The 18,402-nt window shown below is 36.5% G+C and overlaps 2 protein-coding genes across 2 annotated transcripts; both read left to right on the top strand.

Annotated features, from left to right (window-relative positions):
* The first annotated feature begins 4,210 nt into the window (after nucleotides 1–4,210).
* On the top strand, nucleotides 4,211–8,244 carry LOC113772997. The gene is made up of 6 exons (XM_027317514.1): nucleotides 4,211–4,368; nucleotides 5,115–5,322; nucleotides 5,506–5,866; nucleotides 6,309–6,536; nucleotides 6,676–7,512; nucleotides 7,845–8,244. The coding sequence occupies exons 1-6, from the start codon at nucleotides 4,211–4,213 to the stop codon at nucleotides 8,000–8,002; spliced, it is 1,950 nt and encodes a 649-aa protein (XP_027173315.1). The 3' UTR covers nucleotides 8,003–8,244.
* Nucleotides 8,245–12,463: 4,219 nt separating this feature from the next.
* Nucleotides 12,464–18,301, top strand: LOC113772999. Its single transcript, XM_027317518.1, has 3 exons — nucleotides 12,464–13,006; nucleotides 16,252–16,419; nucleotides 16,502–18,301. Exons 1-3 carry the CDS (start codon nucleotides 12,464–12,466, stop codon nucleotides 18,299–18,301), a joined length of 2,511 nt encoding a protein of 836 aa, XP_027173319.1.
* Nucleotides 18,302–18,402: the final 101 nt, after the last annotated feature.

An 18,402-nucleotide genomic window follows, 5' to 3' on the forward strand; every position in this document is an offset into this window, starting at 1 on the left:
GTGCTAGGTCTGGTTGGGGCGCTAGACCGGGCCGGAGTGGGGATTAGTCGGGTCGCCTTTACGGACTTGACCCGGACACCCCACTCCGTCGACAAAAAAAAAAATAAATAAAAAAATTAACAGATGGCAAGTGGTTTGGTGGCAAGTATACTATAAATGCATGCCTAAAGTCCCAAGTTTGAATCTTAGCAAGAGCTTTCTAAACTTTTTTCCACAAAACATGGTTCGTTAACAAAACCGATCGGATTCTTAGTTTATTCCAATTGAACCGTCGAGTCATTAACCAATCAATGGGTTCTGCTTAAACTATCTAATTGGAAATCCAGCTCGGCCCAATAGCCATTCATCGGGTTGATCAGTTTGACCGTTAGGCTGGGTCGAATTTAAGAATTATGATATTTCTGTTCATCAATGAAATATTAAGTAGTAGGATAAGAGTAGTCATTTAGGCTTGTTACGAAATTAACTTTTAATAATCTTAAAATAAGGCCTGACCGTTAAAACAAAAACTAGTTTGGATATATTTTTGGACCCTTAAGAAGGGCTTTGGGCATTTTGCACCCTTAGTAGTAATACTAGGAGGCTGATTCCGCGCTACGCGCGGGGGATCAATGTAATTATGCCCTAACTTGTATTGATTATTTAGAGTTGGTGTGATGTTAGAGTAAGAAGAAGCATGTAAACTATATAGGCTGTTAAGTTTACATTAAGATAAGTATGGAATGATTAAGATGAGAGTTGGGTGTGGAAGTGAAATAGGTTGAAATCGTACAATGAAAATTGAAAGTAAAAAATGTTAGAATGGTCCAAGCATTAAAAGTTATAAATGGAAAAGTAGTAGAAATGGTTTGTTAGTTGTTGATGTTGATTTCGTTTATATCTAAAGTTTGATGCATAAAGTAGAAAGTGATGATTTTATAAATTGTATATGAAATGGTGGATAACGGTAAAATATATTGTTCAAATTTTTTGGTTTTGAAATGCATGCCTTCATATTTCAATGTAAAATATATTGTTCAAAAAAGGGTAACATCTTCCTATGTGAAGATCAAGTACGATTTTAGATATGATAATCAATAAACGTTAATCAAATTGAAGTCTTGAAGGGTTTCAAGTCTCATAATTAAAGTTCTTATTTTTAACAGGAGATTCTATGTTCTTGTAGCAGTTTATCAATACAAGAAACAAAAAACTGGTAGAACAAAAAGCCAAAAAAAAAAGAGAGAGAATGATCAGCTAACCTGAATCAATACAAGCTCCAAATATATAACACAAGATGACGAAGAAAGAAAGCTCGTTACAGCAACCACATATGAAGAAAGCTGCATGCAAAATATAAAGGGAAAAGAGGAGAAAAAGACAGAACACAAATAAGAACAAACAATGGACAAATGAAAGGTAGAACAAAGAATGAAAGAAGATAGAAAATTTGAAATAGCCTTACCTTAATGCAACGGCAAAATAGAAAACACCCATAAACAGAGAAAGTAAACCTGAATTAGTCGATGAATGACGGACCAAAAAACATATTGGAATAAACAGGAGTATAGACGAAATAGTTCACTAAAAGAAAAAGCGCATCCGACGAATATTGTTCAATTCTCACAGACAAGGACGACCACAAATTGTCCAATAATAATAATCAAAGAACACAGAAAATTAAAAATAGGCTTACCTTAACGCAACGACAAAATACAAAACACCCATAAACAAAGTAAATACGACTGAGTTAGTCTACGAATGACCAAGCAAAAAACATATCGGAATAAACAGCATTATAGAAGGAATAGTTCAGTAAAAGGAAAAGCTCACCTGACCAATCTTTATGAAGGAGAGCAAAATGAAGAAGAAGCTTCGGAGGAACAGAGCAATAAAAGAGAAAGTAAGAACCGAAGAAAACAAAAAAGGAATGATACAAAAAAGGACTGCAAAAACTTAACATATCACTAACCATTAGCATAAGCAGAAAATCCCAGCAACAATCCATAGCTTTACCGGCAGCGGTGGCTTGGGCAGAACAAAGAAATTGCGGTGGGTTGGACAGAACAAAAGAAATTGCCACAGTCATCCTTTCAATAGCCGTCGACAGTGAAGGAATGATGGTTTTTTACAAATGCAACCCAAGTGTAAATAAAAATTGACCTCCTGACAAGTGCAAACCAATTCGTTGTGGCTGGTAAGAAAAATATAATGGGAGGGCAAAACTGGAATACATTTGTCCAGATAGTCAACTAAACTGAGTTATTGCAATGATGACAATCACTTCCCAATACATATGGGAAAAGGCGGAACAGAAATGGTAAAGTGGTCCAATCGTATACAACCAAAATGAAGACAATAAATGTACCATTCATTTACAAAGACAACGGTCTCAGCATTTTGGAATTTTTTTTTTGCACAAACACATGCAAGGACGACCACAAATTGTCCAATAACATTTTGCCACATCAGAAAAAAAAAAGAACGGTCTCGGCAACATCCCTACACACTTAGTACATATGTGTTAAAAAATAGAGAAGCTTGCTATCATTACCGTTTTGCCCGTCAGTATTCAACATGCATTGTATCAACCTTATTATTTGTTTCCTGATGTCACGTAGAAGTAAAGATAGCCACAGTTCCAAAATTGTTGGTTCGGTTTCAAAATTGCCGGTTCTAATTTTCTTTAAATGGTGAGACCGATTGGATAGCTACGGTTCCGGTTCTAGAACTTTTGGTTCAGGTTTCAATTACAATTCCAGTTCCTTTTAGTTATGGTATCAGCTCTTTCCAGTTACAGTTCTAGTTATATTTAATCACTTATGCAAAATTAAAGATAAAATAATATGACTGAATTTAGAGTAAAAAGAAAATTAGAGAAAATGAATTTAGAAGGAAAATAACACTTTTATTATATCATTAGCTGACTATAAAAAGAAAATAATTCAAATTTAATGAGAAAATACATTATATCTATTGAACATTTTAAATAAAACAAAAGATAAATACTTTTTTTTATTGGAATTGAAATGAAATAGGAAAAATATCTCAATTTGCATTAAATTGGCATATATATATATATGTGTGTGTGTGTGTGCCTATATATATATATTCTTAAAATAGATGGTCCCAGTTCCAAAACTGTCGATTCCGACTTTAATTCTATTTTTTTTTTTTATGAACCTGACTTGCAACCTTTTGTCATGGTTTCCATTTGATTCAATAAATTGTTATTTCAATTCTAGTTTAGTTCCAATTTAGACTTAAACCGTGACCATATTTACAGCCAACAACAATTAGACCTTCAAGAATCAACAAGGCATCATGCGGCTTCAAAATGCATTCAAGTATCACAAGCGTTTAATTCTAGTGTTACGTAAAAGTTACTGATAAGATAGTTAAATTTTTTTGATGAGTCTCACTAGATAAGTTTTTTTTTTTAAAATTTACTTTTTTTGTTGAGGGAGGGGAACTGGTTTTTTACTCTTTAAATTTTAATAGTGTAATTGAAAGTATTCGAATCGAGAACTTCTCACTTACATTTTTCCTGCCAAATCATCCAACACATTCATTTTCCATACAGGAGACACAAATAAATCTAGGCTATGTAGTTCTAAAAAGAGTAGTAATTGCACCGTTACATAATACTCCTATTTAGTATTTAGTAGTGTACCAATTGGTTTTTTTTTTTTTTTGTTAGTTTATCAAATTGATTGCTCTCTGTTACTTCTTTTTATTAAAAAAAAAAAATTGATTGCTAGATGTTAATTCTTGAACGTTAAGTAAGTCTTTTATTCTCATACCTTCTACCTTAAGATGTGATTTGCGAGAATTTAGTGCGAAAATTGTTTATTGTTGTCAATTTACCAAAACCTATTGCTAAATCTTACTAATTCTTGAACCGTAAGTAACTTTTTTGAACAATAAATGCACCCTTTTTTTTTTCCTCTTCTTATGTTGGGGCGGTGGTCTACGGAGAAGGCATTCAATCATTTAGCCACCAGTCCTAAGCCAAATTGCACATTTTTAAGTAAGCACCAAAATTAGAAATTGATAATTATAAAGGAAAGAGTGTTTACCTTTTACGAACTAGTAAGATGTATTTCTACTTTTGAAAAAAAAAAAAAAAGTGTTATAAAGACAGAAACGATACTTTCAAAGAGGAGAGCTCCCCACTGTCCAGACTCGACTCGAGCATCCTTCGCCGATCACGCCAAAGTGCAAGGGTACAATGGATACGCATACGCCAGCGCCCAGCCCCAAATCATCCAGGGGCCGCCGGGGACGACAACAAAATCACCGAGAACGACGACGTGTCGAGATGGAGCTCGAACTCGAAGCCATGCGCAAACACGACTTCTCGTGGCATCCTTGCAGTGTCTCGCTTCGGTAACTTGGAATTTTTTTTTTTTTTTTGCCCAGTATCTTTAAAAAAAAATATAGAAGAAAAGAAAAGTATTTCAACTGAAGTCCTTTGGTCGCTTCTGCTTCCGGAGGAGACAATGCATGTCCTATTTCCCGGTACATGATCAATGCAAACAATGTTTCAGTACTAGTACCCGTACGCAATTTGTCCATTTTAGGTGTTTGTGATTATTTTCTTCCCCTTCTTGCTTTGCTTCTCCGCATTAATAATGTCATTAAGTTGATAATTACTACTTAATTATTACTCCAGCAAATATTATATTATTTCGAGGTTCACGATGAAGAGTAATGTGATATATTGCCTCGTTCGTTTTTATTGAATATTAGGAATTATCAAGAGAAAAGAAAAGCGAATCTTTTATTTATTTTTAATAATGCGGTTTATTTTTATTTTTATTTTTTTTTTGGGGTTGTCTTCTGTACCGCAAGTGTATCTGCTCCTGTGTTATCGATATTCTATTCAAAAAATTGAGGAGTGTTGGAATCGAAACGAGTATTGTCCTGCTGCCGTGCTGTGAATAGATATGAATCATAAGTGCAGGGGGCTAAATCAAGGGAGGAGGATGGATGGTTAATGGCGCTTGATCGGCGCCGTGACTATTTAGAAATATTAAGACCCCCTGCTTGCTTTCCGCTAGGACTCTTTTGCGATTGCTTTTATTTAATTTCTCACAATATCAAAGCTCACTCTAGCTCTTTTGGTTCTGCAGCTCCAGTGGAATTGGTCTCATTGTGGAATACGGGACCAATGTCTCTGACGATTGTATCGGAACTAAAGAAGAAGCGCTTTCTCGTCTTCGCATTCGATCTACTCCCTTACATGGAGATGAATGCTCTCTCCTGCGAGAAGGAGATCGTGTTCTTGCCACCAGGAAGTCACCACCTAAGAGCCTCTTCTTTGATGCTCAAGTAGAAAAGGTACCTTCGTTTTCGTTCCAACTCAAATGTCGCTGGACCATTTTTGGGTTAATTTTTATCTCATTTTTAGCTTTCCAAAGCTAATAAATAGATTCATAGTCTTCTGCTGAGCACTTTCAGGGTTGCAGTTTAGTATAAGGTCTGTGAAATGGTAGTTCTTTATTTTTAATAAATATTAAACAGACTGCAAACTGCTTAATCGTCCTTGCTATGCAGCCACTACGTGTAAGACACTCAAAGAAGATCCATTGCAGATGTATGTTTGTGGTCAGATGGATCCACCATGGACGTGAAGGAGAAACTGCAACAATTCCGTCTTCTGCAATCATGAAAATGTCTACCGAATGCATCACTCTTCATCCTACAATTGTTGCTTTCTTTAGTAGTCTGACAACACCAAATCACTGCACTATTTCACCATTACCTACTGTACTCAAGGGCATGGACTACGAAAGAGATGTTCTTCAACTAGAAAAGCAAATAGAAGATATAAGTAATGCAGCTGATTCTTCAGGAATTAAAGTTTCAGAAAACCTTATTGACGGTGACGTACTACCTTATGTGGTGACTTCTCTTTATATTTAAGGCCAAGTATCTTAATGTGACCAGTATGTTTCTGCTATATTCCTTTGGGGTATATAAAAATTATCTTATTTGACCAGTAAGCTCCTACTCTATTGTCCTTTGGGTACATAAAGTTTTTACTTATATTGCACATAGTGAAAAGTTCTTTTCTACCATCTTGCTGGTTAAGCCTGTATTATTTAGTACATTTAATGTATGCAAGAGTAATCAAAATGAATTATGCATTATCATTCCCTGCTGACCACAACCTTGCAAAACTGATTCTCCCGTATGATCCAACTTAGTCTGATTGGTCTTCTCATACAAAGCCTTTTTGAAGGGATACATGGAACCTGAATTGGGCATGTAGTTGCGGGCTTATGTGTCACTATGGGTTATTATCTAGTCATTCATGCTTTCAGCTATTTTTGCAGTCGATTTCAAGGGCCAAGCTCAATGCAAAGCAATTTCTGAATTGAATGCAAGTGATTCAAGCATCCAGCTGCCTTCTTTTATGAATCACATGAAGGAGATCAATGACAAAGGCTCATCACCTGCTCAAGAGTTTGATGCATCTAGGACTCCTCTCAATCCAAATCCGATTGCTGGATGCGCTGCTCTTGCATCATTGATGTCAAAATGTTCTCAAGGTACTGGATTGTTCACCCGCTCTCAAGGAAGGAAAAGTATTAGGACCTCAATTAGGTGTTACTGATTAGAGCATCACTTTTTATGATTCTTTTGCGAATAACCCCTATTCTATGGATGATGGCTTTCCCTTTGAAACAGATGGTAAAACTGCTACATTAGTCCCAAAATACGAGAACATTGTAAAGACACTCTTTCCATCCAAGGAAGCCACCAGGGAACCTAAAATTGTTGATGCATCAACTGAAGAAATGAAACAAGAGAGCAAAAATGAGGAATGCCGCCCACAGACTGTTGATTCCGTTGCCAATGTTTCCACAAAGAAGAACCTGGATGTGGCTGCTGGAAGTACACTTTCTTGCTCAGCAAAACAGAGAAGCTCCGAGGCTTCTTGTAAAAATGTTGATATGGCCTTTATTGCTGGGGAAAAACCGATGCCTTCAATGAACACAAGAAGGTTCACTCGTTCAGCAGTTCGTAAAGCAGAGGAAAAAGTTGTTGCTGAGGCTAATAATGTGATTAAAGAAAATCCATCATTAGTACGGGGAAGTGCTTTGGCACAAGATCAGAAAACTGTTGTTTCTCCTATTGATGCTGAGACTGCCTCAACCATTACTCACAAATTTACGGATCCAGAAACCAACACGGGGATCTATAAAAGTAACCATTCTGTGAAGAAAAGCTGTGCTGCAGGAATGCTGACTTTAAACAACTCCAGAAGATTGACACGCTCTGCAGTTCGTGAAAAGACTGAAAACAATAGTGTGGAATCTCACAAAACATTTGAGGAAAGCAGGTTATCTGATTATGCCAAAACAGATATCCATAATGGTGATAACGTCTCAGAGAGCAATGCATCAGAGGCAGAAAATGCAATCCCTACAACCCTTCAAAATGGGATTTCTTCTACTCATGACAGGGAAAGATGTAGGCAACTGCAAAAGTCATCTCTTGTGAGGACCAAACAAGACATCGAAGGTATTCTCAAGGAACTTGAGTTATGTTGTGCAATGGAACTCATCACTAATCAAATCTAGTTTTCCTAGATCTAATTTTATCGTATAATTGATATAGATGTTTTGCTTATAAGCAAACATATGCATGATGAAAGTTTGCTACACTCTGTCACGGCGAACCTTTGTACTTCCACAAACCTGCATTCCCCATGGGCGTTCAGTGTTTACCGTCTTTTGTCTCAGAGTAATGGACACAAAACACATGTTGAGTTGATCGTTGACCTATCCAGCGAGTATTTTTGTTTTGTGGATTTCATTGTGGTTATTGAAAATTAAATTATTGTGATGGTCTAGGTGATGTCGCCAGCAATGATAGACGCAGTCACGGTGTTAAGAGAAAGCCAGTTGCTCCGAAGAAGCAAGAGCTACGTTTTTCCCCACGCCTCAGATATCTTCCTCGAACTCGTTCCCAGAACCAAGTCCTGAGCTCGCAAGGAAAGAAGCCCTTGTAAAGGTATTAGCATGCGAAAGATACTAGGGGAATGAAGCTGTAACTCGAGAGTTGGTAGGATTTCATACATATTTGCAATGTGCAGACTCTCTCAGTCCATTATAAGTGCAGTCCCTCAGCTGTTTCGTGGAGGTATTTTTATGATTTTTTCCTTCTATTTTGTGTTGGGTAAAATTCTAGTTGCCTATCTTTGAGGATAGGCTCAAACAATCTTCTCAATATGATCAGACCCCCTTGTTTGTTAGTAGGGAATGACAGAAGTTCCGCTTATATTCTTAAAACGCCGTGTAGACAGTGAACAACATCACATAGTCCTAGTGCTTATCAAAAGTTATTTATTAGTTCTAGATTTAAGTAAAATACAAGTTTTGCTTCTTTAATGCAGGATTATCTGGGATCATATTTAGCTGTTCAGTTTCCATATCAGAACAAAAAAAATTACATTTCATGGTTTTTAACTGAATCACCAACCTTGACGCATATTTCACTGATATTTATGCAATAGATTAATTGGTGTTCTGCCACCGCTACGCGTGCAGACATTGTAGTCTTTGGTTATTCTGTCAAAAAATGTTAAAGAAAAATATCGACAACAGGAAATCATCGTAATAGCATTATTGTCGAAGAATCTAACTCGCATTCCCTCATTTCCTAGTTCGTACGTGCATGGAACTTGAAAACTAAACTGCATTTTTTTTTAAAAAAAAATTATGGGCGGTTAATTGTAGAATCTCTAGTGCAAGTCACCATCATAGCTAGATTAGCCTCAAGGATTTTAAAAAGAAAAAAGAAAAGGTGTAGCTAGCTTTATTGCACAAGCAACACTTTTTTCTCAATTCCAATTCTATTTGATCATTTGTTTTAAAAAATTGTGTTGGGAATACATTTCTTTGTTATATTTTGAGTTTGACATTGGAACAATTTCAATGTTAGGAACAATTTCTTGTTTATCGGTGATTTGAAGTTTTGTGGAGAATCAATTGCTTTATGAAATGTGTATAATTTGTCAACCTTTTTATTTTGGAGTCATTAATGCATATCAGTTTTAGCGGCTTTTGCAATGGGGGTGGTGGAAAATTATCTCACCATACCATACAACTCTCTATTCTCTAAAAATTTAAATCTGTTGGGAGTTAGCAAGCAAATGAGTTGGGAGATTCCTACTTCTAGAAACATGAACCAGGAATCCTTCCATTAGGTGCCTGACTTTTTCCGCTAAACATGAATCACGAATCCTTCAATCAGGTGCCTGAAGAATCGGTTCTGATTCTTCTAACCACATATGTTGATTGAGTCACTTTTCATCTCGAAAGCTTCTATTACATACAACGTCACCCGCACGTTGCAACCCAATACTTATTGTGAGTTCGACCGATAATCTCCTTTCAATTCCTTCAGCAATTGCCGCCATAATCTGTCAACCATTATTCCTTGAAATTGGGCCTAAAAATTTTTGTTCGCAGGATGAAAAAGAGTGTCATCATGGTATGGTGTTCCGACTGCCGCCCCGCTTGATTCAAACATTTTTTTTTTTCGGTTTTTTGGGTCAGATCTCAGATTCTCAGCCGTGCTTCTTTTCTTTGTCCGGTGCTTCTCGGCAATTTTGTATTCTCCAGAAAACGTCAGTTCCGACTACTAGCGTGTGGTTTTCTTCTTCCTTACAGTCAATTCCCAACGACGAACTGACACGAATATTTCTACGCTCTGGTCGTAAAATTCCTATTAGGATTTGGTGAAGCATATGAGTCGTACTTGGACCTAATTCCGTCTCTTATATATATATTTAACCCAAAAGCCGGTAACTCTTGAGGCAAACTTGGGAACTTAACCCCCCAATCCCAGAGAAATGATGTCATCCCAACGTCTCTTTATATTTTCAAAGTAGAATGATTTCGTCCCGCTTCATTAACTTATTGCGTTTTGTATATAGATAAAAGGAGTAGACCATCTTGATGATCATTTTTAACTGAAAGCGGGCGTTAATTTTGCGGATTGGAATTTCTAAAGTTAACATAGAACTGACTTCCTTTCCTTTCCTTTTCCTAGTACTAGGGGTTTTATTTTAGAGTGAATTTTTTATATACTATTAATATATATATTTTTTACACTAATAAGTTTAGATCATTGCCACATAATATAAATTCAAATTTAAAATTCAAATAATACACATGTGGCATATAGTTATAAGTACTAGTATAAAAAATTACTATACTATCAGTATATAAAAAGTTAATCCTTAATCTTAAGCATTTGCTTTGTTTTTGGGCTTACTGAAATATTTTATATATATTAAATTCTATTGACGTCGGATATTAGTCTTTTGTCCAAGGAAAGAAAAAATGAATATAATTAGGGTAAATTAGTTTTGTAGATTCCTCTGGAAAACCTATCACCCCGTTTTGTAGTAAAACAAATGTCTTCATCTTTGTTTATTTATAGTAAAACTTGTTTCCACCAAATCCACATTTGTTAGCTACATTTTTACAGAATGCCAAGACAAATCTGTGCCCTAATGCTTTCATTGTCATAAGGCGCATTTTACCAGTCAATCCGTGCATATGGGAAGAAGATCAGAGGAAAACCTAGAAAGACTCCTTCTAGATGCTGTTTCATCATCTTTAAAGAAACTCCGTGAGATCGAGTAGAAAATTTCTTCCACTTCAACAAGAGGCGGCGAGAAATAAATATTACCCCCCCATTGTAAAAGTTGAATATCCACTATTGACGCATTTGTAGAAGTATAATATTGTGCAGAATGATCTTTTTATGCCTCGGAACACCTTGCTAGAAATTTTTTAACAGAAATGGATAGTTGGAACGATTTGTTCTTGCAGGAAATACGAGCCCGCCCAAGTGAAAGATTTTATAGAGAAATTTTGCTCTTCTCCATATAACATTATTTGGGATAATCTTTTGAAAGAAAAAAAAAATATTGTAGTACTTTTTTAATATGATGTATGTGAGATAAAAAAATGATTAAAAAATGTGTTGATGATGCAAGTAAATAAATTTTGACAAATAATTCATTGTCCAAACAAACCAGTTCATGTTATCGAGGAACCAACCAAACATGGGAGAGCAAGAAATTTGACAACCTCGTATTGTTTCGAAAACTAATAATAAAGCTTTGGTCCATATCTCCTTCATAAATGAAGTAAGCAGTAATGACTTTTAAAAAGAAAGAGTAATCCGTAATGATTATTTAGGTGACCTTGGAAAAACTGTAAATGGTTTTTGACTTTTCGTTTGGACATACTACTGCGTAATCACACTACTCTGTTCTGTTGTATTCCTGACTTCTGACTTGGGAGAAGAAAGAAAGCCAGCCTTGTTCAACCAACGACAGAGCTTGGATGAAGAAATTTATCTTCAACATTACACCTAAAGTCAATAAAAAAAACTTGACTCGAGTATTTGCAATCTTCAAATTTCAACCACGCCAAAAAGTAGGCAAAGAATTTTTACTAGAGTAATTGCCATCTTCAAATTTCAAACCTTGCCATAAAGACAGTAAAAAATCTTCACTCGAGTAATCGCCATCTTCAAATTTCAAACCTTGCCCTTCTCAAGCAAATTACTATTGACAGGAACATCTATACTACAAAAGACTTGAATAGTTAACATTAGTGATTATGAAAAGAAAATATGTTGAATATTTCAAGTCTTAAAGATTAAACAAGTTTTTTTTTTTTTTTTTCTATCGCTACGATATAATTTGTTATATATATATATATAGACAAAAAAAAAAAAAAGAGTACTCGAACATCGTCTTTTTTATTTCAGCCGTCAATTTAGAAATTAGGATCAAAATTGGACAACATGTACAAGATTCTGAGATTTTACGGATCAAACTGAAACACCTCGCGACCATTATTATTGTCTTCGTTCACATTGAAGGTGTTCTGTTAACAGGTCATTTTAGTGTTTTTTTTTTTTTTTTTTGGCTGGTCAAAATATCACTTCAGTATCATAATATCAGAGAACATAAGTCTGATACTAGCCAGCCTACTTCTGTTTGCTAGTTTTTAGTTGCTTGACAAACTAAAACCTTTCTTCTCTTCCTTCCATCTTCCAAATATGTTTTGATAACTCAATTTTGTCGAATAATATTTTACTTGGTTCGTAAACATACTTTTCAATTCCTTTCTTATATTTTTAATTATTTTTTTTTATTTCACATATATCACATTACAAAAAAAAGTGCTTTCGTAATTTTTATAAATAATATTTCAAATAATATCTGTTGTCCGTAAGTAGAAGGTCTGATGATCACCCTTCCAAAGGCCGCACCTTCTCCCTAAAAATTGTCTGTAAAATCTTTTGGCTCTTCCATTTTCACACCAATATATAGTTGTAGTTGGATTAGCCGGATTTCACATGCGGCTGGTTATCAACTAAGAATTCTGCTATTTATTTCTTCCATCTCATATATAGTACGGTACGTAGTAAAGTTTGCATGTCCATGGCAGCAAGAGTTGCAGGCAGAATCCGGGCTCTGTGGTGGGTGAAGCTGCAGTCGGCCTTTCGGACCGCCCTAGCTTGCACCATCGTGGGCTGCACCACCCTCTACGCTCCAGCCCATTTCACAAGGCAGATAACGTTTCCGGCATTTTCTTACGTTACAGCCGTACTAATTGTGTCTGATGCCAACTTAGGCGACGCCATAAGAGGCTGCTGGCATGCATTTTATGCCACTCTTCAAATGCTGCCGCTTTCCATATTAGGCCTACGGATCATCGGGCCGGCGAGGTTCTCCCCTAGCATCGCTGCTGCGGCGGCGGCTCTAGCCTCTTTCTTGGTGGCTCTGCCAAATTCTACACCTCTGATGTCTAAGCGTATTGCTTTTGGGCAGATAGTGATTGTTTGTGTGAATGCTGTCATTCATGGCAAGCAAAGTTCAAGTGTGGTGGTGCACCCGGTTCATGTTGCGTCCAGTACAGCACTTGGAGCCGCCTCTGCTTTCCTGGCTTTGTTGCTTCCCTACCCTCGGCTTGCCTATTACGAGGTAACTGTGACTTCATTCAAATTCTACGTGCAAAACTAGTCTATATATTGGTGGCTGCCACCTTCCATTTTCACACCAATTCTAAGTGCAAAACTAGTCACCTTTCAACCTTTGTCTCCCACCAAACTTGTCATTTAATTGTAGCTGCCACCTTCGGGTCGAAGGACTTCCTTCGACGGGGTTCTCCGTCTACTCCCCCTTCCTTAGAATAGGTTAGAATATGTTATATAACTGTTATCATTGAAGAAAAAAAAAAGTCTGCTGCTCTTTTTGGTCTGAAACCATTAATGAGAATCCAGATTGAGTACTGAGTATAAAGTCATTCATTCTCCTTAAAGATCAAATCAGGAATAGAGTGTTATTCATGCAACACTTTCTATCCTCCCCGAACTCCCTGCAGTGCACATCAGCCAGTAGAAACGGGAAACCGAGATTTTTTTTTTTTATTTCTTGGTTTTTATGGAGGGTTTTAGGCCCTTAAACAGGCACTACCCTAGAGGCTGTCACACCTATTACATCAGCAGAATGCATGGTTCTAATAGATTCGGGGGGGAGTTGGAAAAACAGTTGCTCCCAGTTGCTGATGAAGAGTCATCTTTGCTAGGTGGTCGGCACACCTATTCCCTTCCCTCCACTTATGTTGCAGCTTGCAGTCCCGCCGCCTACTCATCAGCGGAAACCGAGATTTTCTGATTCAGTTTTGGTCCTTTCGGAAACTTCCAAGGAAAAAAAAGCGATCTTCATTGTCCACCCCCTTACAACTTGGAGATGCTGCTTGTATAAGACTGAATTGAATGGAATATATTTGCCAGGATATTTGAGGGATTCCCGGCGTGTGGCCGCTGAGCACAAGTGCTTAACACAATGACCAACGAGATTGGTTTCACTTTAGTATTCATACGCCAAGAAATATGCCCTTTCCCCACTGCTAAACAGGTGTAGCTCTGATGGAACTTTCCCGAACCATATAGAGTCGTCAATCTTAGAAAATTAAGATAAGAATTAATGCGTGAATTTGATGCCGCCGGTAGGTTGGTCGATGACTACTGGATGATAGAATATGCCGGCAACTCATCTCCACCATCAGCTTAACATAATATGCCGGCTGTGGGGTGTAATTGAGTCGAGTATCATCTTACTCGAGTTTGATAGGATTGAAAAAAAATATAAATACTTGGAACCCAAATGGTTCAAGAGGGGAGGGAGTAGGGGGCCAGGGAGGGGAGCTGCCTGCCCTCTCCAACTAGTTTTTGCCTCATGAAAAATTTGAATTTTTATTCATTTTTGAATATTTTTTTTATCTCGCATTATTATTGGTTGATTACTTTTCATTAATTGTTTTACCATTGCATTTTGCATTGTTAAAATTTTATCACTCTGTTAAGAAGAATCTCTTGTTAGCTAAGTTGTGCGCAGCTTTCCATAAGCTATTTTATTTCGATTCTTAATATTGATTAGCCAAATTTCAAAATTATGTACTTCTCCACATTTAGGTGACCTTTGAGAACTAATAAGGCATATATTTTAATTAGAATTTCAACTTCGCAAACATTTAAAATCAAAATATAGTTAATCATTAATGTTAGTCTTTATCCTCCAAAGTTTAATATTAGGAAAACCTAACGCATATTTTGTCCCCTTAGAGTTGTAAGAATTCCGGTAGTTATTATAATCATTTAATATGTTTAAAATCCTACCCCTCCACTGCTAATTTTTTTAATAGCATATTTTAATGCAAAATTTGATTTATTGCACAATATACGGTTTCCTTATTATGCTTCATTAAGTGTTACTATTATTTTGTCAAAAATCCTGCTGAGAAAAAAACCTTATTATTATAGAAATTCAATTAATTTTTTTAAATTGCAATTACATATCCAGATATAAAGAAGCGTCCAAAAAAATAATTACGCACACAAATTAATAATTTTATACACATGTGCGTCCAGCCTCCCTCCCTCTTAATCTTGACTCTGCCACTAATCGTGTACCTAGTTTTAGAGCTCAAACTCAAATTTCAAGGTTAATCGAGCAGTCTTCATTAAATTGACAAAAAGAAATCTAACTATAATTCTTCAATAACCCATGATATCAAGGACTTCGAGCATGGCAAAGTAAAAATTAAATAACTTACTCAAATTTAAAAAATTAAATAATAACCTTTAAAAATCAAAAAATAATAAGTTATATTCAATTAGGCTTGATGAACATAGCATTTTGAATCTTGAACTCGACTTGATCTACTACTTGAGCACTCAAACTCGAGTTCGATAAAATTGAGTCTAGTCAAATTCTTTTTGAGTCGAGTTCGATTCACTTGTAGCTCTAGTTCCAAGTGTGTCCATCTTGTTCAAGTAACTTAATCAAGTATATTAGGTTATGTCATCCATGTGGAGATGGATGTAGGGAAGGGCAGCGGCAGTTTTTCCCTCCCCCCAAAATTTTAAAATCTCTATTGAACCTATTTGTTTTTAAGAAAGTAATATCACTTTGCCCTCTAAATATACGATAAGTTATTTTTTATCCCCTTCAAGTTTTCTTTATGAAAACTATCCTATAACAATCTAACTTTTAGTTAAGCTTATTTATGATTACGATTAATATTTATGTTAGTAAACAATCTAGCTAGTATAGCTTTTAAATATTAACTAATCGATGAAACACCATCTCCTAATTAAGGAAACACTAACTTATTTTGATGTAAATCTATAATAAACCAAGTCCTAATAAAGTTTTACATTTATTATACTTTATCGAGTCTGTCTAACGGGTATACATTGGGCGATCATTAAGATATATTCCAGGTGCCATATTTTTTGAAATGTAACATTAATTAGGCAAAGTAAATAAATATAAAGAAAGGTAGGTAAGATTTAATAAGAAAAGTATATATATGCAAAAGAGAAAAATAATTGTTATTATATGTATATACATGGTAGTTTAAATTAATTTTAAGTGTGTTATGAGCACCCGTTGGAAAAACCCTACTTTATTTGCTAAAATATTGTTTTATTATATGTTTGACAAATCCTAGGTCCGTCATTGCATCTACATAGAAATGTTAAGAACCATTAATCAGTTCCTTAGCAAACCTTTAGTTGAAACTTTAATCATATTTTTTAACTCACAGTGCCATCTAATCCTAGTAATGGACGGGCATGGACATACACAGCCGGAACCAATGGTTCATTATTACGGTGACATGGCATTATAGTGGTTAATTTGCTGGGATTGCGCGTTGACAGGTTAGAAAACTTAGCCGATTGTACGCTGAAAATGCTGCTGAGAGGATCAACCTTTCCATGAATGCATTCCTCGCGGAAAATCATCTCAATGCTATGGAGCTAATCTCTCTAGCCCATCCCTTGGCTGCAACAGGAAAGAAGCTCCTCCGCACTATAACTCTCATGCAGGTGACTCCATTTTGTTCATTCAGTTCTGTTTACTTGCCTGAAATTTACCCATCTTGCTTGTCTACTGCTTGATATATTTTAGCTTTTACGCGTGAAATCCACGATAACTCCTTTGCTTTTCCACTCCAAGCAGGAAGGTATTTTGTGGGAGATGCCTTGGATCAGATTCTCAAAACTCCATTTTGCGAATCCAGGAGACAGATTGCAAGGAATGGAAACATCGATGAAGGGAATGGAAATTGCCCTAAAATTCTGTCCCCTTTCATCTGCCGGCTTGGCTACTCAAGAACTTACTGATACCATCCGGGATTTGTCCGTGCAACTTGGTCAAAAACTTAAGCAAGCTAGATGCTTTCAACCTTTTAACTCGACAACCGTCCCGAAGCCTAAAGGAGGATGCCTAGACAACCTCATCTTGCCCAGCTGCGATACGATCCCATTGAACAATAAACATCTGTCAGCGCTTTTCTTCTTGTCTTGTTTGGAACAGTTTCTCAATGACTCTACCATGGTACAAAAACCGGAGCCCAATTTAGAAAGTCTGGCAGCTGAAGGAGAAGAACTAAAAAACTCACAAAAGCATGCACAAATTAGCTTCAAGGAAACGTGCAGAAAATGGATCGCAAATCTTAGAAATGAAAGATTACTATTTGCGTCCAAATGTTCACTATCTTTAGGTTTGGCTGTTCTGATTGGTCTCATATTTAACAAGGAAAATGGTTATTGGTCAGGCCTTACAATTGCAATCAGTTTCGCAACACGAAGGCAAGCAATTTTTACAACTGCAAATGCTCGGGCACAAGGCACAGCAGTTGGATCAGTCTACGGAGTCTTAGGATGCTTCGTCTTCAGCAGGTTACCAGAAATAAGATTCGTGGCTCTTATCCCTTGGATCATTTTTACCAGTTTTCTAAGGCACAGTCGGATGTATGGCCAAGCTGGCGGAATTTCGGCAGTTATAGGAGCTCTACTGGTCCTTGGTAGAAATAATTACGGACCTCCAGATGACTTTGCCATTGCCAGACTAACAGAGGCTTTCATTGGCCTATGTTGTTTCATTCTAGTGGAGCTCCTCTTACAACCAACAAGAGCATCCACTCTGGTCAAGAGGCATCTTCATCTAACACTGGGTATTCTTCAAGAATGCATAACACAAGTAATTACCTACTCAAAGGGAAAGGATCAAGCATCTATGGATCTACAAGCATTTAAAGGAAAGCAGAAACATCTGAAGTCCTATGTCCATGAGTTTGAGAACCTTATAGGGCAAGCTGAGCTGGAACCCAATTTCTGGTTCTTGCCATTTAGGAACACTAGCTACTGGAAGCTCCACAATTATTTGTCAAATACAGCCGATCTGCTACACTGTATGGCCTACAGCCTAGAATACCTTCTACAAGTACCAAAGAATCATTTTGCTCTCTGGAAGGACCTTCAAGAATACATACATCATGACCTGGAGTTGTGCAAAGACAACTTAAGCTCTTCATTAAGGTGCCTCGAGAAAGCTAAAATGGTAAAGTCATTAGAAGTAACTCAAGAAGTACAACAGGGGGGTATGTATAATGATCTCGAGAAAGCATTTTTCGCCAGGGAAAACAGTTTCAGTACTTTGACTACAACGGACCAACAAATTGGAAACATTGTAAACTATCTTCTTCAGCAGTCCAAGAAGGGTGAACATGAAATCAAAGAAAATGAAGGTGAGGATGGACTTGGAGAAAAGATGGCTCTTGCTCTCTGTTCCCTGGGCTTTTGCATAAGTGGTTTCATGAGAGAAATAATAAAAGATACTAAGAGTGTAATCAAAGAGGTAGTAGCATGGGAGACAAAGCTAAATGTAGATTCTTGCCAAACATCATGCAAATTTTGTCCATTTTAAAGACGAGTGAAATGATAGCTTTTCATTATTACAAGCTCCAACGTTTCTAAATACCTTCACGAGCAGGTAAAATGATTTTTCTAGACCACATAAAGAATTAA

This window comes from Coffea eugenioides, chromosome 6 (assembly GCF_003713205.1).
Source record: "Coffea eugenioides isolate CCC68of chromosome 6, Ceug_1.0, whole genome shotgun sequence".
In the NCBI taxonomy this organism is placed as follows: domain Eukaryota; kingdom Viridiplantae; phylum Streptophyta; class Magnoliopsida; order Gentianales; family Rubiaceae; genus Coffea; species Coffea eugenioides.